Raw genomic sequence first — 22,812 nt, 5'->3', positions numbered from 1 at the left:
ATTCTTCACACAAACCCCACCATCACCCCAAATCCAGAGCACAAGAGCTCCTGGGTAGGAATCTACCGTGTGGAATTTCCTGCTCTGCCTGTCCCAGCCATGTTCTCCACGGGACCATTAGGAAGCAGCCACACCAAGTCCCACACATGACATTCTTGACCTCATCCTAAAAGCACGAAGGCCAGAGTTACCCATCACATCCTTTCCTCGGACCACTCAGTGATTGTCTCCCCTAGCTCCTCCTAGGTGCTCCCTTCCAGAGATGCTCATTCATCTGAGCATCCCTGGTGCCCTCTATCAAGTTCTGAAACCTCCGCTTGTAGCGTCCGCAGTTCACAAGGTTGGCTTTCTAACAGGACACGTGCTCTTTTGAGCATGGAACCCTATGCCAGGTATCTCTCTACTTATCCTCAAAGCATCCATCCAAAGAACCATGCCTAATGCTCAGTATCGCTGGGATATAAATTATTACCAGTAAATTTTCCACCACTAAAAGTCATTGGGAAGCCTGATGCTCCTCCAGCAAAATCACTCATCATTAGAGCGACTTTCTCAGGCAGTCTTCCCCCATTGGGCCTGGTGCAGTCCACTGTGTTGAGTATTTTATGACCTGTGAAGAAATAACATGAAATCTCAAATGCTCTGGTTTGAATGATCAAGACAACAAGGTCATCCAGTGTAGCCTATATAATCTAATTCAGTTGATTATAGAAGAATTAGTATGTCCCCCACCACACACACACACACACACACACACACACACACACACACCGATCAAACAAACAATCCAACAAACAAAGAGGAAGCTATCAGAGTCTAAAGTCTTGTACTATTCTGATGTCCAAGTAAAGTGGTTCATCTCTCTGGCTGGATGGGTTCTAGGTACTTCAGGATGACCATCAGTTGAGTTTCACTGTGAATCACAGAATACTCTCCTAATTGATGCTGAAATTAAGGAGTCAACTCAACCCAGATGTCCTTATCTCCAGCAAAAATCTACAATTGTGTTCCAAATGATTACTGGAAAACTAAGGCCATGCCTCACTCTTGATGAAATTTGCTAGTGATAATTTTTTGTTTTCCCTTTTGTTTTGTTTTGCTCTGCTCTTTAAGACAGGGTCTTGTAGAGGCCAGCCTGGCCTGAAATGTTTGTCAGGCATGACCCTGAACTCCTGTTCTTCCTGTGTCTGCCTCCTGACTGCTGGGATGACAGGTCTGTATCACCACACCCAGCAAGATTATGAAAGGGACTCATGACATTTATTCAGCAATAAATTAACATCAGCTTTGAAACAATGTAAATATTGGTTCCCTTGTCCTAAAAGCGAACCTATACCTGTCATAACAGACTCTTAATTACTGGCAAGTTTTCATCTGAAAGAAACCTAAAAGGTTCATTTTCCAAAGACAAGAGCACAATGCTCTGTGTTGTCTGAAAACAGAGAAGAAGATGAACATGGACAAAGTTCCAGACATCCTCTTTCCTACCCATGGTGCACTTCCCTTCCCATTGCTCTCTGGGGTGGGAAGGTACCTTTGTACTCCACGATAATGCACGTGTCCATCTCAGGATGCACGCCATCCATCAAGATCATGAACCGAAGATTTTCGTCCACCTGCAATCCAACAATAAAACCATTATGCAGGTCAGCTTGGCCTTAATACTTGAGAAAATTGTCATTTTGAAAAAAAAAAATTGGCAAATCAAACCAAAATTTAAAGGAAGAAAAACTTTATCTGGAACTGTGTTTATTAGCCGGTTTTATATGGTTATACATTTGCTAAGTGGAAACGAAAGCTTTGAGCAAGGAGAGTTATGTCCAAAACTGAAGCTTCAGTACAGGTTGTATTCACTGTATCTTGTGTACAAATAACATGACCACATTCTATACATTCAAATGTCACCCCAGAAAGCATAGTAAGGAAACAAGCAGATCTCTGACCTGTTGCCATATTCCAAATGGAACCACATTGATGTTAGTTAATCGGACGCCGCTCTGATCCAGATTCCAAAACACAGGTCTTTCTGTGTCTCCAACATAGATGGGAATGTCTGGTTGTCTCTGGGAAAGCTGCTCCAGGGTAGGGTAACTAGATCAGAGGGGTGGAAACAGTGAAAGGCCATAAACCAGGAGTCACTAGCAAAAGAACAGCCCACTGACTAAAAGGGAAGGAGTGGAAACCAGCCTTTCATGACAGTCCAGAGGGGGTTCCGGCACACACTCCCAGCTGCATCCCAGAGGATCTTAGTTCATAGTCATAGTAGGACATACTAAAAAACCACAGAGCAGATATCAGCCAAGTAAGTCCATGTTCCACACCAGTGTTGCTTTGAGTGGTGAGGCCGGATTGGGTGAGAAGTAGCAGAAATCACAGAGAGAGAGAGAGTCATACAGATGTTGCTGTAAGATGAACATCTTCACAATCTTCCTATGTAGTCACTCTCAGTAAAACAGAGGACACAGCGCAGATAGAGTTGCTTTGTGCGGCCCAGGCTGACTTGGAACTTACTCTGTAGACCAGGTTGGCCTTGAACTTAGAGATCCACCTGTCTCTGTCTCTTGGGTGCAGGGATTAAAGATGCTGAGATTAACCATCACCTGGCTCTGCCTGCTTTCTTATAGAACCCGAGACCACCAGCCCAGGGATGGCTCCACACCCTTGTGAGTCATCACCATGTCTTCTAATGGCTGACAGTTACATTGACATTATTTATCCTTTGAAGGACTCAAGTTATCAGAGGGCATACAATAAAATTTGATGGAGATGAAAAACATCCAGCATCCTAGAAATCCAAATTGTGCATAAGCAAACATCCAGTTCTTTTCAGCTGTTTATATGCATGAAAGTGATTGTAATTTCTACTGAGCATTAATTACCTAAAATGGCTTTGATATATCACTGTAGAGTATCATAGGAACATGAGCAAATGGTTAGGTACCTGTTCTATAACAAACAAGTACACTGCCGTGGGCTTCCACATTTTAAAAATTTCTTTTCCTGCTGTGGGTTTTATTGTTTGTGTTTGTTTTGTTTTATTTTAATTTTGAGATGGGGGTCTCATTGTGTAGCTAAGGTGACCTGGGCTTCTTAAAACTCCTCCCAACTCACACTTTTGGGTACTAGAATTACAGGCATGAGGTGCCATGTCTGTGGTCAGTAGTTTGGGTCTTATTACATACTCTAAAAATTTTTGTTTTCATAGATGAGGAAACATTAATAAATGCACAAATATAACAAACACTAATTTGGTGTTCAAACTTTGGTTTTTTCCCAACCAAACCCAGCACTGCTTCCATTAGAGGGTAGTTTCTAAGTTTAACATGTTTACTTTCTAGTTTTAGAATCAGACTAGTATCTGGGCATGGTCACATGTTTGTAATCTCCTACAGACAGACACATAAAAGAATCAGATGATCATATGAAATGAAACATGGTGCCGTAAGCACAAAAAAAAGTCTCACATTCCCACGCTGTGAAGAGCTACAAAAGCAGAACTTGTAAGCAGGGAGAGGAAATGGGGAGAAAGCAGATTTCATCCTTTAATCAAAAGATGTAAAAATTCCAGGATTTTTTTTTTGACCCACCTTTAATCTCTAAGCTCAGAAAATATATCTTGCATCAGAAAGAGAATTAAGAAACAATGACCCCAGAAGAGATATTTGCTGTTTTTATGGCTGTGGTGGCATAGATGAGAATGTCCCTATAGTCTTGGGCATTTGAGTTTTTGTTGTTATTGGCTTTTGCTTGCTTGCTTGAGACAGGGTTCTTCTGTATAAGAGCCCTGGCTGTCCTGAAACTCATGCTGTAGACCAGGGTGACCTTGAATTTACAGAGATTCACTTGCCTGCCTCTGCCTCCAGAGTGCCGGGATTAAAGGCACACCACAGCCAGCTAGTCTCGGGCATCTGAATGTTTGGTCCCTAGTAGGCAGCAGTTTGGGGAGGCGTAGGAAGTATGTCAGGGGGGCATTCTCTCTGCTCATGCTCCAAGTTCAATATGTGAGCCATCTGCTTGTGGCTTCAACAGCCTCAACAGCCATGTCCCCATCACCCCACCCCATGATAAACTCTACGGCTCTGGAACCACAACCCTCTTTCTCCTATAAGTTGCCTTGGTCACAGTGTTTTATCACAAACAGAAGTAACTAATGCTATTATCTAACTGGTAGTTCTTATTATCTGCTAATATCTGGGAACAAGACTATACTGATGTTATCAAATAACATTTTTTGAACCCTTTTCATTACACCACACTGTTTTCCCTCTTACTTTTATAACTTAGGGAACTTTTAGCTAAAGTTAAGCTCAGACTGTAGAACTGGGGTAAAAGGCACGAGTAGTTACTAAATGATTCAGAAAGAATTGTAATGAGATGGAGGGAGGAAGTAAAACTCACGAGTCTCAGCAGCTTCTCAGTGGCAAACGCTCACCAAAGGTTTCACTGTGGGTGTGTTATGACCCTGTCCTTAGTGTGTAACAACTTTGCTCAGGAGGCCCTGCCACTGGTCTTCAAGGGGCCATTCAGTGGGGACACATGGTCTCCTTGGGAAGGGTAAATAGAATAGATTTTGCAGGTGAGCTGGGGGAGATAGAGATGGAAGGAGAAAGTATAGGGAAAAGGGACTGGAATTGGGGGTGTTTGGGAAGTAGCATAGAAACCTAGTGCAGTAGAAACTTTCTGGAACCCATGACTGTAGTGAAGATAAGGAGTCTGAACCTGCCATAGTCTGTAAACAGGCAAGGCTTCCTGTTGTGGGACTGGGACACAAACTCAGCCACAAAACCTCAGACCTACAACCTGTCATTTCTGTAAGATGTGCTGGGGGCAATGGTGGCTCAGAGCTTGTGGGAGTGGCCAACCAATGACTGGGCTAAGTTGAGTCCTGTATAATGAGAGGGTTCCCATGCCTGACACTATCTGCGTGGCCAGGAACCTGAAACAGGATGGTCCAGAGACTTAGGGTAGAACCAAACACAACTGGAGCTAAGTAAGTAAGTAAGTAAGTGAGTGAGTGAGTAAGAGAGTCTTACTGATACTTTGCTATACCATAGATCAGAGCCTTTTCAAATAGTCATCAAAGAGGCTTCCTCTAGCAGCTGATGGGAGCAGATACAGCGACACACAGCCAAGCATCAGTCGAGGACAGGGGAGCCCTGAAGAAAGGGAGGATTGTAGGAGCTAGTAGGGTAGAGGACACAAGAAGAATATGGCTCACAAAATCAACTAAGCAGGGTTCATAGGGGCCCAGAGGTTGAAACAGCAAGCACAGAGTTAGATCCTTTGTGCATATATATATATATATATATATATATATATATATATATATATATATATATATACACACACACACACACACACACACACACATGTGTGTGTATATATAGTGGTCATGTAGCATTGAGTTCTTGTAGGTCTCCTAACGGTGGGAGTGGGGTTGTCTCTGATTCTTCTGGCTGTCTTGGGAGCCCTTTCCTCCTAGTGGGTTGCCCTGTCCAGACTTGATGTGAGGGTTTGTGTCTAATCTTACTCCATCTTGTTATACCATATTCTTTTTAGAAGGGGAACAGAGGAGCTGTGGATCTTCAGGGTCAGAGGAGGTCAGGGTGCTGGGGACTAGGAGGAGTGGAAGGAGGGGAGGCTGTATTGTGTGAGAGAACACAATTATAAAAGGGGGAAAACTAAAGCAGGGCATGGTTGTGAGGGGTGGTAATCCTTGCACATGCAAGGCAGGAAGGCACAGATAAGCCTGGTTGTATAGCAAGATGCTGTCTCAACAGTAAAAAACAGGGTTTGTCCAAACAGTGCATGAATTGGACGTGTCCCGTTTCCTGCTTCTGTAAACAGCCTTAGAATATAAAAGTAATAATATTTTATGACCCATGGGAATTATATCCATCACTAAAGTTTTATTGGGATACTAGCTCCTACTCTCATTTGTGACTCTCTGTGGCACACCTGTTTCAGTGGCAGTTGTGAGTGAGATTTAGCACGTGTTCAAACCCCATAATATTCAGCTGGTCCTCTATTTTAAAAGTACCTGTCTGTCATTTTTGAGACAGTGTTGTTATGTAGTCTACACTGGCATTGAACTCTTGATCCTCCTTCCGAGACTTTTCAAATGCTGAGATCCTGTCCTTTACTGTGTGTGTGTGTGTGTGTGTGTGTGTGTGTGTGTGTGTGTGTGTGTGTGTGTATGTGTGTGTGTGTATGTGTGTGTGTATGTGTGTGTATATGTGTGTATGTAAGTGTGTATGTGTGTGTAAGTATGTATGTGTGTATGTGTGTGTATGTGTGTATGTGTGTGTGTATGTGTGTGTATGTGTGTGTAAGGGTGTATGTGTGTGTATGTGTGTGTATGTGTGTGTATGTGTGTGTATATGTGTGTGTATGTGTGTGTATGTAAGTATGTATGTGTGTGTATTTGTGTGTGTATGTGTGTGTGTATGTGTATGTATGTATGTATGTGTGTGTGTTTTGGTTTATGCTATAAATTTTGAATGAAAACAAGGCCACTCTGAGGAGCTTTATGCAGTGTGTGTTCATGGACAGAGAGTGGAAGCTCGTGAGAAGTTATCAAGCACCCTGCTTTCCATCACGGCTCCTTCCTCACTCCTGCTGACACAAACTGTGGACCCATTCTTAAAATCAGAATTGTGGGACATATACAAAAATTTACTTGTATTGTCCTTTTTCAGATCCTAATGGAGCAAGTCAGAGTGCAGAAGCATCTAAAAATGTTTATGAGCAGAGCATAGCGGCACATGTCTACAGTCCCAGGATGTGGAAGTGGCTGTATAACCGTCAGGTAGGAGTTATCCTCAGCTACATCGTGAGTTCAAGGCCAGTCTGAACTTCATAGGTCCTGTCCAAAACCAAAGCAACAGCCCACGAGATCCCGCTGATGCCTCCAGTCCAGCCATTGTTATCCGGAGTTGGGTGTGTGACTGCTTTACCTCAGGTGGTCTGAGTGCATGTGGCTGATGTAAATGAGGTCTGCTTTGCACAGCCTCTCCAGCCAGTCAGAAGGCGGCTCGTGGAGCAACCACCATCCTCGGGCAAAAGCAGGGCCAATTAACCAAGGGTCAAACACCATCCGCTTGTCTCCCAGCTTGAGGTCCATGCAGGCATGAGTGAGATATGTTATCTGTTAGAAGAGAGAAAGATTCCTACTATGGCGTGGTCAGCAGTAATGAAGTACAAGGCCAGGCCAGCTCTGACTCCACTACAACAGCAGACACACACCGACAGAACACAACACTCTCTCCAGACTGTCGCATGCACTCCAGTGCCTGGTGCTTCATGTCAAACCAACGGATGCACCAGATTTTCCCATCTTTAAACCAGCTCTGACATGTTTAGCAGTGAGCCGTGTTAGCACACACATCGGGGGACTTAGCATGCCAGTGTGGCTTTGAGGCATGTTCATTACATGACTCCTAATTAGTTTGGTGTGTTGGCACAGCACAGCTGGACAAACTGGACTTTTGTCTGGTTAGCTGGGCTCTACATTACCCATTTACTAACCCTGAAGAGTGCCAAGAGGTCCTGAGAATATGTAACACTGATATCCAAAGGCTCAGGCAGGAGAATTCCAGACCTATTCCTCACCCCCCACCCTCCCGCCAGGCACATTCACAGATAAGAGAACACCACAGAGGAGCAGAGACCAGGCAACAGGAATCTAGTGAGAAGAGCCAGAAATAGTCAGGATCAAATGAGTTGCTATAATTCCTGTTCTGAGTGGAGTTTCATTTGTTTCAAACAAAACAAAATGAAAAAGAAGAAAGAAAAAAAAAAACCCTGCCCAAATGCACATAACTTCCTAAACATACAGAAAAAAATATTTAATTTTGCTTTTTTTGTCTTCCCCAGACTTCTGAGGCATTTTCCTTAGAGGAAAGCACTCTGAAAATAGAAACTGTGTAAAAGACTTGTGAAGGTCTCAGGATGAGGGGCAAAAATACACAACCTGCCCTCTGCTGCAGTGGGAATGCAGTTTACTTCCCCAAAGGTTCGTGTGCTTGAAACTTGGTGCCCAGTTGTGGGTATGTTGAGAATGCTTGTGTATTGAAGAGGAGGAGCCTAATGAAAGGTCATTAATTCATTATTAGCAGAGCTTTTAGAAGAGATCAATATAGTTCTTCCAGGGTCACAGAATCTCAGGATCAGCCAGTCCCCTTGAGCATGAGTTTTCATGAGATGACTGGAACCTCCCTCCAGACATTGTTCTGCATGAGTGACAGGAGAGTTTCATGCACACTCCTGCTATTGTGAGTCCATTTACCCTGAAGCACTCACCAAAGCTGGGCACATTCAAACACCATGTTCTTGAAGTTCTCTGACCTACACACACACACACACATACACACACACACACACACACACACATCTTATAGTATATGTTCTATATAACTCTAGGTATGCATATGAATGTAGTTGTAAAGATCCACAAATATATGTATGAGTGACATATTAGTTTTATTTGGTTATTAAAAATGTTCTTACAATGATATTTCCTTACCTGTACCTCCCCAAACGCTAATTCTTCAGGAGACCTGGGGTCAGAGTCCCAGGGGTTAGGCGGGTTCAGTTCTACAAGGGAAAGCCCGTTGTTTTCATCCAGTTCCACAACTAGAACCAAAGGAAAATAAATGTGAGCATACGAGAAAATGACATGTTTGAAAATATTACCAAAAATACAAACACTCGCTGAGCGCACAGCAGAAAACACTCGATGAGCGCACAGCAGAAAACACTCGATGAGCACACAGCAGAAGAGAACACACAGCAGGTACCAAGGCAACTGCTGCTGCTCACTGTCCAAGCTACACTCAAGCAACTCAAGAGATCCCCAGCAGGTTTAACACATGCACTGTGATGAAACCAGTGAAAGAGAGAAGAATGTCGGGGTGCTGACAGCTGTGCAGGAAGGAGTTCCTAACCTGAGAACAAAAACCAAACGGAGTATAACTAGGAAGCAGTTTCAAGCCATTCAAGTAGAAAAGAAGCACGAGAAGTCTGAACGGCATAAATAAAACAGGACATGGGCAGTCGGCATGTGTGATGTCATGCAGAGGTATAACCAGTATAGGAAAGCTTAGAATTCACAAAGATCTGTTACGTGTCCAATCCATCCACAAGCCAAAATGAACCTCTCCTAAGCTGCTCCTTGTCAACTATTTGGTCACAATAAGAGAAGTAACTAAACAATTCCCAACGACAGTTGCCTCACAGTCTGTTGGGATGGGCCTCTCTGCCCAGTGCCACCCACTCCCACGAATTTCTCAAACAAACAAGTAAATAAAAAAAGAAAAAAGAAACTTATCTCCGTTTCAAAATGAGTAGCATTCACACTACTTTGAGATAACTTCTATCAAAGAAACTGGTGGAAACAAATTTTTCAAAATCCAATTTAGAATTTGCTTCAGTAATGCTAGACGCAGGATGGTTTGTCATTATTTCTTCTGGGTGTGTGTATATATGCTTCTATGAGTACTCACATGTGCAGAGGTGCAGATGGACATACATGTACACCTGGTACATGTGCATGTGGAGGTAAGAGGTTAACCTTGGCTGGTCTTCCATCTTGTTCTTTAAGCAAGGTCTTTTATTTGACCTAAAACTCATCAAGTAGGCTAGCAGACTGACCAGCAAGCTCCAAGGGTGCTCTGGTCTCCTCCACTTCTCTAGAATTACAGGTATGCGCTACTGTGCCAGCTTCCGTTACATGAGCTCTGAAGATCTGGCTAGCACTTTGCTGGACGAGCTAATTCTATTCTTCTTGTGTGTGTGTCGCAAACATTCAGAATGTTCTGTACTCACTTGAAAAATCCATTCAGTCACCATCAAGCACTGATCATCTCCAGCTGCACCCTTGTGTCCATTAATCATCCAAAGAGCTCAGTCAACACTCCGGGTCAAACAGTACTCCTCAGCCACAGTGGTCCAACCCTCTACGACTCCTCGTTTTCCTCTGAAGCCCTGAGCCTTATGAGACCTGAGCCAGAGTTTTGCAATCTCAGAAAACAGTATGTGGTCCACATCAGAGTTTGGCTCATGGCTCAGCCAGGCCTAGGCCTAGCAGCACTTAGGAGCTTGAAGCTTGGGGACCAAGAGTTGAATTCTTCCTCTTGTAGGAGCCAGAGGGTAGAGAATGGGAAAGCCAGGAAAACTTGGCCCACAGAATCAACTAAGCAGGAACTGAAAGACTAGCAGCTTTACTGTACAAATTGTGTATCCTTACAGAAATGAATACACTTAGGAAGAATGTTTATGATAGCACAAGCAAGCCAACGAAGAGAGGCTGATAGGAAAGCAAGGTTACACGTCATGGGAGATCCGAGAAAACTTGTGCTCCGGCACCCACTGAGGCAGTTTCTTTCTTTCTATTTTTTCTCTCATAAGAGATGCTAGAGAAAGTGGAGGCTGCAAACCTCAGCAATTATTCGGAAGGCATTTCCACAAAGGCCTCTGTGCTCCTTACACAAGGATAATCCACACACTTGGTAAAAGCCAGTGTGATGTTTGTCAACTCTATTTCTATTAAGTTCAGAGAAATTGTTTTCCCCATTCTGACCTCAGGGGGGAAATGATTTTCCCTGGAGCTTTCCCCTGTTGCATTTTGAACCAGGAATTTGCCGTGTGGTCCTGGCTAGACAGATATTCTCAATCCGAGCACGTGTGGAATCCTTGGCACTCCTGACTCGGCCTCCCAAGTGCTTGGATTATGAGCTTGTACTAGCAACCTAACCCTCCCTAAAATCATTATTTAAAAAGAATAGGAAAGAAATGGAGCAAAAGCATGTCAGAAAGTTACAGGTATCAACATGATGGGCATTAGGACAGCAGGTGACTGTAATGACTGATGGCTGTAGGTTGCATAAAGAATGGGAAAGTGGGAAAGTGGTGGGCTAACACGTGGTGCCATGGCAATTGGTTTCCTGAGTTTTCTGGTTGATATAAAAGAAAGACACCATATCATGAAAAGTGGCTGTAAAAAGAACTGTGAATTGAACAGTGATAGAAGCCATTCCCACAGAACACTGAAACAGATTAAAAAAATATGCTGGAAAACATTCTAACATCAAAAGCAAGTCATCAAACATGCTGTGCTAAATCTTAATTATTAACACATTAACGCCGCATTTGACCTACGGATGTGAACAAAAACAATGGGGAGATGCGATTAGCACCCAAAATGTAAGAGCATAATCATGTCCTGTGCAGTGTGAAGATTAAAAGAACAGCCTCATACTGCTTCTGGGAGGAAAAGCCCATACATTCCAGTGAGCAGATGCCAATGCCAATTACACTGAGGATGAATGAGTAAATGAATGAATGAATGAATGGATGGATGAATGATGGTCTCACAAGTAAAAGGGTTGTTGCGTCCATCCTACTTCTCATGATATCATATGTTGTTCATGCAAACATTTGCTCATTTATTTAATTACCTTCTCACTCTCATTAGGAAGCTGTATTGATATTATTTTTGTAAATGATTTTTAGTACTTACATTCATAAAAATATTGGTCTTTGGCTTTTTTTTCTTGCAGTGTGTTTGTCTGGCTTTAAAATCAAGACCTAATTGGTCTGAAACAGAATCACACTTGGCCAAGTGAGCTTTTTATCAGCTTGGTTCAGTATTTGAAAAGCGCAATAATAATTTAGTATTTAAAAGATCAATGGACTACATTGAATTCATGGAAGAAAGGGGGGGAAATATATGAGCATCTCAATGGATACAAGAAAGATAGTTAACAAACTACAGCATTCTGAGTTAGAAGATGCTGTTAGAAGGCAAAGCAGGTCCTCAGCCTGAGAACGGACAGCTGAGAACACACAGCTGCTGCTATTTTGATAGCAGACGTAGGACAGGAAGTGCTCTCCTGATGCTTCTGCCTGGAGGTCACAGATAAAGCAACGACGCAAGAAAGCAGAATAAAGGCAGACACATCAGAACGAAGCTAAGCTGTCGGTATTCATGGGAAACATGATCCTAATACAAAACATTTAATATATCCAACGAGAAACTATAGAATTAGTGAGTGAGTTCAGGAAGGTTGTAGATTTATCTTCAATATGAAAGCTAACATTTCTATATGTAGCAACAAGCAATCTTAAAACAATCTTAAAATAAGATAATCAAAACGAATAAAATATGTCAGAGGCTAAAAGGTTAGCAGGTGATTTTGCTGAGATGATTTATCATGAACTTTGATGAATGAGCTCTTGGTGGCAAGGCCTAATCATGACTGATTCTTGATATTGATATGCCTTTCCTGTCATTATTAAATTGATATAACAATCCTTGGGATTAGCCCACCCTATTGGGCAGATTTTCTGCAAATCAGTAAAGATGTACTCATTTATAGCAATGCCATGTAGACAAATGGATAATTTCTTAATTCCTAATAATGATTCTATAGAATTCCTAAATGTATGCAAAAGATATCAAACCCTCTGTGATATAAAACTGCAATCAGGACTCTGCCAGTCTTCAGGTATCATGAGTTAATTGCACTTAAAAAAAAAGAAAAGCAGGCATGCTACAGATTTCTAACTTATGAATACATTTCTTTAAGCTATAAAACCATTAACTAAAGGCCATAAACTGGGAGTGAACCTTTTATTGTAAGTGCAAGAACAGAAGATAAAGTACTGACTAGGTTTATCTATACAAAACTTTAATATTAACTTCGAACTAAAAATTATAGTGTTAAACTCCCAATGAACCTGTGGAGCTATAGCAGATAGTAAATGTTTAGTTATATAAGTAGTCTTAATGGAAACACATGTAAACATCTTTATTTAAGCTTCTTGTTTAATTTATGATTTGAATTTATGTTTGAACTTGTGTAAACTCTTGGAAGAAAAGTAAGCTCGGGATACTGTGTGGTCTAGTCTCCTTGAAGGTACAAAAAACTAGAAATGATGGAGTAATGAAGCAGACAGAGAAGAGGAGGGGGCTTCACAGAGGCAAAGGCTGATGAGGAGAGATGAAGAAGAAGAGAGCGGCTGAAGGATGGACAAGGAGAACAGAGGAGAAGCAACAGTCAGAGGAGAGCAGAACATAGAATACAACAGGGCTGAAGGGGGGAGGGAAGAGAAGGAAGGAAAGGAGCCAGAGAGAGAGAGCAGAAAGCAGCAGGCAGGCTTTTCTTAGAATGAGACAGGTGTGTAAATTCATTTAGCAATAAAGAGAAGAAGCATTTTCTCTCTTTACGCAATAAAGGCAGAAACTTTTTTCTTCCACAATGAGTGAGTTCCTTCTGTACTGGCGCTTTGGCTTTTACCCCATTTATATATATCATATATAAGTATAGGTGTGTGTGTGTGTGTGTGTGTGTGTGTGTGTGTGTGTGTGTGTAAGTGTGTAGGACAGATTGTTGGGTCCCCTCAAAAAAGTATGTGATAATGAATGAATATGTATTCATGTATGTAGGAATGTATCGTATTTATGCATATTTGCTTCTGTAAAAGTTTTCCCTTTTGAGAGCACAACTCTATTCTTCTGGTTCAATAAAAGTTAATTGCCTCAAGCCTCCTTCTGCCTGGTCAACTCCAAGTGCCTTAGAGTAACAGAGTCAAGACAGGTAAACGCTCTTTAGTAATAAGCAACAGGTGTCACTTTTCCTGAAGCCATTGGCTTCTGGCCCCATCATAACTAAGAACCAAGGAGAATAAATATTATTAATACTAAGCAACTTTTACACTCGCAAGACTCAAGTCTTGCCCCGACCAACACTCCTTAAGCAAAGCTCCAAGCAAAAATACTTAAGAATTAATTTAACAAAAGTAGTACAAATTTTTTCACAAAGCTAGGTAAGAAAAAAAAAAAAACAGGATGATACAAAAACCAACACATCGATAACTGGGTCAGAGCGAGGAACCCATAAACAAGCATAGCTAGAGGCGTTTCAGTTTTTGACGAAGATGCCAAAAATAGACATTAGAGAAAGGAACGCCTCTCCAGCAAATGGTGCTGGTAAAGCTGGATAACCACACACACAAGAATAACACCACACCACCATCTCTCACCTTGAGGAAAATAAACCCGAAGGATCTGAAACGGTGAAAACACTAGGGGAAGGAGTAGGGGAAACAGTTCCAAATGCAGACAGGTACAGCTAGGAAGTGTGTGGGCAAGCCTGCAGTCTGCCAGGAAACAGCACCAACAACTGATAAACACCCGTGGTACCGGCTTCGACACAGCAAATAAGTGGTTTGGTGAAGACGGCCCGGAGATGGTACATCCTGAAGTGCCGTAGTGGCTAGACTATACAAAGAACTAAACAGACTGAATAGTGAGAAGTCAAGTTACCCAGTAGATAAATGAACCGGTGAGAGGAGCCGGCAGTTCTCCAAAGATGAAATACACATGACCAATAAGAACGAGAAGGAAGACCTTGCCTCAAAGAAGCAATCGATCATGTAGATCTAACAGTTTCAAATCAGAACAGATCCAAAACGTGGCGTGGAAGCCAGCAGGACAAAGCCTCCCAAGTCCCCTCCCCTCCCCGCTGTGGCAGAAAGCACTGGTGAGTGCTTACCGAGCTCTTCTTGACAGAAGCTCCCCGGAGGGTTGGTGTATTTCATGGTGCTGATATCCAGCTTCCAGTTGTGTTTTGTGCATTTAACGGACCTGGTGGGGATGACAGACAGCTGTACGACACAGTGGGGGAAAGGTGCTGAGGAAACGCACGATCCCGGGGGCAGCCAGGAAAACAAGTGCCAGTTAATCACCAAGCGATGTCTTCAAATGTGAAGATCAAGTTGGTATCACATGATGTTGTGTGTAGAGAACCGACTTCAGGGTAACTCCTCCTGGTCATGGAGCCTTGGTGGCATCAGCTGGAAATGATGCTAATCCCACCCCGGCTTTAGGGGCAGACGGGAAGGCTGGCCAGTGGTAAAGCAACATTTACACACATGTGGATAAGCCATGCTTCTTGAAGACAGCTCTTATCCACATAGGGCACAAGGGTGATGTTTTCACAACAGCTAAGTGAAGTTCCGAGAGAATGTGGTCATATGTACGTATGACTTTTCTCTCCTTAGGCCTCACTTCTAGTGTTCAGCCAGTTTTATAGCTCCAAAAGTTTAGAGTTTATAATGACCAGATCAGACACAATATACTCAGATAAATATGAATTTCAGACAAAGTGAGTATAAAGAATATTTTCTTTCTTTTTGGCTCTTTTCAAGACAACGTTTCTCCATGTGGCCCTGGCTGTCCTGGAACTCTCTTTGTAGACCAGGCTTTGAACTCCCAGAGATCCACCTGCCTCAACCTCTGCATGCTGGGATCCAAGGCATGCGTCAATATGCTCCACTAGAAATGAGCAGAGTTTCAAATGCACATCTCCCACAATATTTACAACATGCACTGAGATTCTTCTTTTATCTGTAAGTATTTAGGTGAATGCTTTGCATTTCTATTTATTAATTTAAGTCCATTTCAGAATAAGACTCAGACTATGACCAATGGAAGACTTTTAAGGTCTTTTAAATTTTTGATATTTGCCTGAACTAACTTCTTTCCTTTCTTTCTTATATCCTTCCTTCCTTTCTTATGTCTGTCCGTCCTTCCTTCCTTTCTTCTTTCCTTCCTTCCTTCCTTCCTTCCTTCCTTCCTTCCTTCCTTCCTTCCATCCTTCCTTCTTGCTCTTTTCAACTTTTTTGAGGTAGGATCTCATGTAGATCAGGCTAGCCCTGACCTTAATCCATAGCCGAGGATGACCACGACCTCCTGACCTTCCTGCTGACTCTCAGCTCTTTGTTTATAGGCATGCACCACCATTTGTGGGTCACTGCTACCAGCTTTGGTTTGTTTGGTTTTTTGTTTTTGTTTTTTGTTTGTTTTCTTTTTCAGTCAGAATTTTATTTTGTAGCTCAGACTGGTCCCAGACAAACAAAAATCTCTCTGTCTTTGTCTCCCAAGTACTGGGATTATAGGCGTGAGCCACCACGCTCAGTTCCCTTTCAGGAAAAAAAGCTCGCCATATCTGGGGGCACTTAGTTGGAATAGGGTACACCTAGGGGTTCTCGTTAAGAAGTAGGGTATAAGCCATTTCTTTCCTTATCTTTATAAATTTCTATTCGATGTTAATTTTGTTTCAAAGTGCAAAGAATTTTCTCTTTTAACAAAGAAATCGCTATTACCAGAAGCATCATTTAAAAAGAAAGAAAGGAAAGAAGGAAACATATCATGCTGACATTTCTAAGCTTCACAGTGTCCAGAGTTTGCAATGTCCTATGCAAGAAAGCACAGTCCAGTCTGATTTATGAAGAGTTACTTTGGAGCTCCTCCTTTCTCAGGAATGAGTGGGAAACAGCCTCTAGAAATCAGGGTGAGACATTCCGAACGGGACTGTAGAATATTCCCCAAGAGGGGAAGCGGGTAGAACCAAGTGGGAAGAGGCAGGAGTAGGACAGGAGAGAGGGGCACAGGCGACAGGAGGGGGTGGAAGGGGTGGGCACAGGAAAGGCATCACTCCACACACAGAAGCTGTGAGAGCGTCGGACTTAAGGTGAGATGTGCAGCTTCTACCGTTCTGGTTATGTGTCAGGAGGAAACTGAGTGGATGGCAGGTCAGCAGGAAGGAATGGACTGAGATGCTTTCCTAGGACTGGCGACTGAACAGAGAGCTCAGGAGGAAGAATGGGAGGTGGAGAGGCAAACAGGAGCCATTACAGTAACTAGTATGGTGAGCCCCGTGGAGAATGCAGCGGAGAGCGCACAGCTTCCCTGTGAATAGGTCTATAGGCTGGGGAAGGGCTCCGTGGGTGAAGGGCTTGTCAGGCTAGCATGAGAACCCGAGTCAGAAACACTGTGTTCCTGTAAAACGCTTGGAGTAGCAGCAGGTACCGAAAACCAGCACTGGGATTAAGAAAGATATCCTCTGTCAACATCTGGCTACGTGCACACACACACACACACACACACACACACACACACACACACACACACACACACACCAGAGCTAAGGCTTTGCATAACTCAAGAACGGCTAGTCTGTGGTGAAGAACTTACCATATTTCAATGAGCAAACTGAATGAATGTTAGACCACAGGAAGTTCATGGCCCCACATAAATAGTAACAACGGTGAACATTAGCTGGCTGTTTGTCGTATACTACAGGTGATGTTCTTTTAAACATCCTTTGTAGGTTTTTTAGTGAGTGGGCCTTCTTTCTGTGTGTGTGAATGTGTATTTGCCTGTGTGGGAGCCAAAAGTCACTATCAGGAGTCTTTCTCAGTTTCTTTTCCATTTACTTTTTTCTCTTTTTGAAATTTATTTTCAATAATTCTTTTTTTAAAAAAATGCAGATTGCAAATAAATAAAAAAGAATCACACACCAAGATTATCTAGACCCAAAGTTTGTACAACTTAATAAACTTATGTGTAGTTAAAACTGACGTTCAGAATGGAACATGAAGCCTCACTTTAAGTTTGACACTCTGAGTACTGAGTATATGACATGCATTTATCCACTGCCCAAACCAAAGTATCCACGGCAGGGTCAGGACAAGAAGAGCAGCTAGAATTGTAGCCTCTCTCCTGACACATCTGCCATCAGCAGTTACCCGTCATTTCTTCCATTTGCTCTCCCTATGAACCCAAAGCTTACTGACTCTAAGCTAGATTGGCTGGCCAGGAAGTCCAGGGATCCCCCTGCCTCTGCCTCTCCAGGTTAGGATTGCAGGCTCTGTATCTGTTAGGATACAGAAATGCTCTGAATCAGAACAAGGGACCTCATGCTTGAACAGCAAACATTTCATTCTCTCAGGATCCTGACAAGTCAGCAGACTGAGGCTGAGAACGATTATGAACTTGTTCAAGGTTGCTCCCGAGTTGGGGAGTAGTGAGTCAGGCAAAGAGGAGAGACCACTTGGCTCTAACGCCTCCCTCAGTGGTTGGCTACATATAGGAAGACAGGAAATTCAACATTTTCCAAAGATAATCAGCAAGAGAACAAAACCTCTATCTTCCCTGAGTAGTACATGAATGTACCAGAGAAGGAAGGAGGTGAGGTCCCCTTCCCTAGTCCCTAGGAAATGGTCAACAATGTAAACCGAGTATAATCTGAGGCTCCGGGCTATGGGTGCAACAGAGTCACACTGAAAAGTCAGCCAGGATGTGAAACTGCATCTGTCATCAAACGAGTCTACGGTAGTTGTGAGAATATTCTACATTTGGGAATTGTCCTCTGCACAACGACAGTGGGGCACTCTTGGGCAGCTCCTCAGCTCCTTCTATCACTGAACTATCCACACACGGCCACAGGTAAGATTGATCACATAAAGGAATGACAAGGCCCCCTACCCAAGGACTCAACCCAAGCAGACCAGGACAGGCTTCAGAGGACTCCAAAGGCTTGGGTCCGGCATTCATGAGGTGACCAGTGCTGACATGGCAGATGCCCAGGAATTCTCCTTAGCTGTGCCAGATAGTTCTCCACAGCCTAAACAACTCAGTCCTAACATTGCTGCTGCCCGGAGGACAGACATGCTAGATGGGGATGAAGGCAGGCAAAAGCATGGGCTCTTAGAAAAAACAATCAGAGCCACCATTGGTTTGGGCGGCACAGCTGGGGCTCTGCCTCCCCTCTAAGTGTGGCTAGGCTGACAGAAAAAAAATTAATAAAATCGGCTTTTCAGCAAGTTTTGGAAAGTACTTTATGTGTGTCTGCTTGTCTGTCTGTCTCTTGTGTGTGTGCGCGTGTGTGCACGTGTCCTGGAAGAAAGATTTCTAGAAGAATTGAATCTTCGATGTGTTCCCACCTCAGCCCAAACACTGCTGTCCTCAGTCATATAATCTGGAAGCTGGGCTATAAAAGGTAGGATTGCCAGCCCAACTTAGAGTTCTTAGAGAGAGAGCAGAGAAAGGAAACCTAAGCAAAAACTTAATTCTGAAGTCAGGAAACTGACCCAATGGAACCAGAGGAAAACTTACAAGAGACAATTTACCGACTGGGTCATTTAAAATGTCCCCTTCCTGTCAAATCTAACTGCAAATGGGGTGACCAGCAAGAGAGCAAAGGAGCCATGGTACCTTCCATCTAAATCCTCAATGTCTCTCATGAACAGGCCGCCTTGGTGCTTGCAGAGGTTCTTGCATGCCTTTAGGTGGTCCTTCTCCTTGTATAAAATGTACTCTTTCCCAGTAGTCTTATTTCGAAAGAAATTGATTCCTTCCCTGAGGTGGGCAACTTCAGCTGGCGACAAGGACAGCAGTGTCTCAGCTGTCTGTTCCCTGCTGGGAAAGGACCGGCATTACAAGAGGAGCTGAAAACCATTCTCTTTGTCTGAAGCATCCCCCCCCTACAACCCGGCTCAGTGGCCCCCCACAGTGAGTGCTCCCCCCCCTTAAATCCATGCAAACGTGTGTTCTGCCTTCATACAGAACTGAGCCCCTTCTCACTTGCCTGTCCATCATCTGCCAGCTCCTGGGTATTTCAAAGCAATTGCTGGGTGTTCTTTCTACTTCTGCAGCTCACACCAGGAAGGCGAGGATGGCATTAGACTGCCTGGAGAGAGAATGTTTACCCAAATTCACTATTTCCGTTGATAGCTTCCTCTCCCCACCCCCACCTCCTTTAAAAGCCAGTGACTTCAGTTCAGCTTTCTCCGGCTTCCCTTTTATACCTGGACATCCCTCAGGCCTGGAGGGAGTTCAAGTCCTGCAGGATCACTATCAACCTCAGGGTCAGCTAGAGCTCACACCTGCCTGGCCCAGCCTGCTGGAGCCATGGCTGACGGCTCAGTCTGACCCCACCTCTCTGTCCCCAACAGCACCTGGTATGTCCCCTACACGTGCTCTTTCAGAGCCCTGCCGGTCTCTAGTATGGTTTTTCCCGTCCCACCGGACTGCCTTCGCCACGCTGTGGTTATCAGCTAGCTCTTTTACAACACAACTCGCCCAGGCACTAGATTTGGATGATTTACAGAAAACTTCAGCAGTGGAGGGGCATTGGAACACCATTCACTTCAACCGCCCAGTTGCTCAACAGGCTCCCTCTGAATCACAACAACATCGGAGTTCCACGAAGAGACTTTCCAAAAATGAACTTTTTTTTCCCCTTGCATATCTGTGATGCAAAAAAATCTGCGTGTGGGGGGAGGGGCTTATTCGTATTTTTTACTCCAGACTTAAAGTCTCCTCCCACCGCCTTTCAAAGTGAGCTCAAGTGTACTGGGATGAGTTCCCTTTCAGTCTGTGAATGTCTTAAACCAGAAGGTTAAAAAGAATGGGGTTGGGGGGGGGGGGGCAGGGTGAAGAACTCGAGCTACTTCCGGTGCAAAGCAGAGAAGGGTGCCACTCCAGGACAAGCCCTCCAGTAGAATCCCACTCTCACATCTGTCCTAACTCCTCCCAGTTCTGTCCACGGCAGACATGTGTTTTAGGTCAATGTGGGTGGAGGAAACCCAATCTAAACCTTGTGAATCCTGTCACCCATAGGAACAGTGTAAAGAACTGGCGCCGAGTTAAAAGCAAGCACAGGCGCCACGCCCACTCAGCGGTTAAAGGTGCACAAGGAAACCGGCTTCAGAGGCACAGGAAGACAGAGCTTCAGGTGAATGGACCCACACTGTGTGTCACCCCTTGAAGGAAGCAATGCAACTAAGGGCAGCTCCGTCTAGCACCAAAAGGCAAAATCCAGTCTGGGTGTTGATGTTGCTGAGCACAAGCTTGTTTTTGAGATAGGGTGTCATGGAGCCCATTCTGGTCTCAGACTAATTATATAGGTGATGACAGCCTGGTACTTCTGACTCTCCTGCCTCTCTAGCCCAAGTGCTGAGTTTTCAGATTTTTCTCCCATGTGTGCCAACACCTACAGATACATGCCCTAAACTTCTCCAACTCATGGCATCCATTCCTCCCCAGATTCTCAGTGCCTCGAAGCCTTACTATTTCTCTTGGACGCCTCTCTCTTGTTCCTGTCTCTTGATCTCCTTTGCCTGAACCCTCTTTGTCTTCTTCTCTTGCTCTCTGCCATCCCCTCCTCTCATGGACTGGTCCAATCCACAGGCCATATTCAGCTTACTACTTTCTTTCTCTGACCTGGACTCTTCCAACCAACCAGCCAACCAACCAACCAACCAACCAACCAACTAACCAACCAGCCAGCCAGCCAACCAACCAACCAACCAACCAACCAACCAAACAAACAAAAAACCCCTTCCCCTCCACCATACCTTGAGATGGCCACATCCTCAGTTAATGCATCTGGAACTGAAACCACCAAGTGGGGTGTAAATGGGTCCCTTTCCAATGGGCCTGGCTCTGCTAATCAAACCACGCCACTGATTTGATTGTTTCTGCTGACTTCTACACCCACCATAGTAGACTTCAATTTCTAGAGTCTGCCTTGTTATCTGCTTCTTCACTGTGGCTCTGGGCATCTCCCAGCCTTTGTGGCTCCCGGAGCCTGCTATGCTATCCTGGGCACCCATCATATGGAAAGGCTCTGCCTCTTTCTCCCTCTCCCTGCTCTCTCTGTCTAGTGGGGAAACACCACCCCAGTGCCTGTCTCTCCATTGGCTCCCTGGAGCTTACTATTACTATAAAAGCACAGTGTGCTGGGTCCCAATCACATGGAAAGAGACACCTTTCCTTTACTATGTGGGGTATTTTCCCTGACAAGTCTCTCAGTCTACTTAGGGATGCCCCATGTTGTAATTCTTGTCACCAGGACACTTTCCCTTCTTCCTCCCACCATTCCTTCTGTCCCCACCTGTTCTCAACTCCCTCCTAGAGCTTCCTTACCTGTATCTAGGAGCTGCCTGCTCTGCCTATGTCTCTCCCATAGATTCACTAGTGCCTTCTGTTTACTTCCCGCAGGTCACTTATGCCCTTAGGAGTCTCTACAAAGACAGGAACCCTCCCTTGGGTGGAGTTCCCATGTTGTGACCATTTCCCTCCTTATCTAATCTCTTTTCCTCCTCAAACTCGGAGATTTCATCAAAGTTTTGCTGTCCTTCTGCAAATTGCTTGACTTCACTACAGCTCGATGGCCAAAATATGACACACTATTTTCAAATTTGTGTAGACTGTAAGGACATCTGCCAATGCACATGCAAACAATTCCCCAAATCCCTCTTATCTAAACCGCCTCTGCTCCACTCTCTCAAAGTCTCTTATTGCTAAGCTTTCTCTTCTTCCCTCTATTTCTAGGATCTATTTGTTCTCTGCTATCAGAAAAACCTACTAAAACTATTGTGTAAATCTTAGGATTTCTAAGTTTATTGTGTATTGTTAAAATATGTATAAAATCTGTAACAAAAGCTAGCTTAAAACTTCTAGCAAAGGACTAGTGGTTAAAAAAAAGTCTATACATAGGCAATTTGAATTTGCTTCAGCATACTATATATGTGATTCAACTATAGATCTTCTATAGCACACACACACACAAACTTGGAAATTTGGATTCTCCCTTTGTTTAGTAAAACATATTTTAAAATATCAAACAAGTAGCTTGTCTCCATCTTGACTGATGACTTGATCAGGATGCAAGAACCATGTGCCTGGCAGCCATCTTTACTAAGGTTAAAGAAAGCCAGTGGTATGTAACTTTACCACCATCTTGGCATTCTTGCCATCAACCACAGGTTGATTTTGGCCATGGCATTTTATCATGGCAATAGAAACCCCAAGACATAAGCTTTCACCTTGGGAATCTAGAGAATGAAAAGCAAATTCAAGGCAGAAAAATAGAAATCATAAGCTGAGCAAAAATACATGGACTTGGCAGCAGGAAATCCATGGATAATAACCTGTGAGCCCAGGTTAGAGGTGTGGCTTTG

General features: G+C 43.7%; 1 protein-coding gene across 1 annotated transcript in view; it reads right to left on the bottom strand.

Moving 5' to 3' along the window:
- LOC308422075 (cytidine monophosphate-N-acetylneuraminic acid hydroxylase) overlaps positions 1-21,042 on the bottom strand; it is a gene marked incomplete at both ends in the record, with an annotated part of 49,223 nt that extends 28,181 nt beyond the window's left edge. Inside the window, 8 exons of the mRNA XM_080918533.1 lie at positions 473-610; positions 1,535-1,616; positions 1,944-2,091; positions 6,957-7,147; positions 8,525-8,634; positions 14,556-14,647; positions 19,061-19,264; positions 20,918-21,042. Coding sequence (XP_080774659.1) covers positions 473-610; positions 1,535-1,616; positions 1,944-2,091; positions 6,957-7,147; positions 8,525-8,634; positions 14,556-14,647; positions 19,061-19,264; positions 20,918-21,042 — 1,090 coding nt within the window. The remainder of the gene's footprint in view (positions 1-472; positions 611-1,534; positions 1,617-1,943; positions 2,092-6,956; positions 7,148-8,524; positions 8,635-14,555; positions 14,648-19,060; positions 19,265-20,917) is intronic.
- Positions 21,043-22,812: the final 1,770 nt, after the last annotated feature.

Source organism: Micromys minutus, assembly GCF_963924665.1.
Source record: "Micromys minutus genome assembly, chromosome: 6".
Taxonomy (NCBI): Eukaryota; Metazoa; Chordata; class Mammalia; order Rodentia; family Muridae; genus Micromys; species Micromys minutus.
Note: the sequence above shows the minus strand (reverse complement) of the source record. Positions and strands in the feature narration are given on the sequence as shown.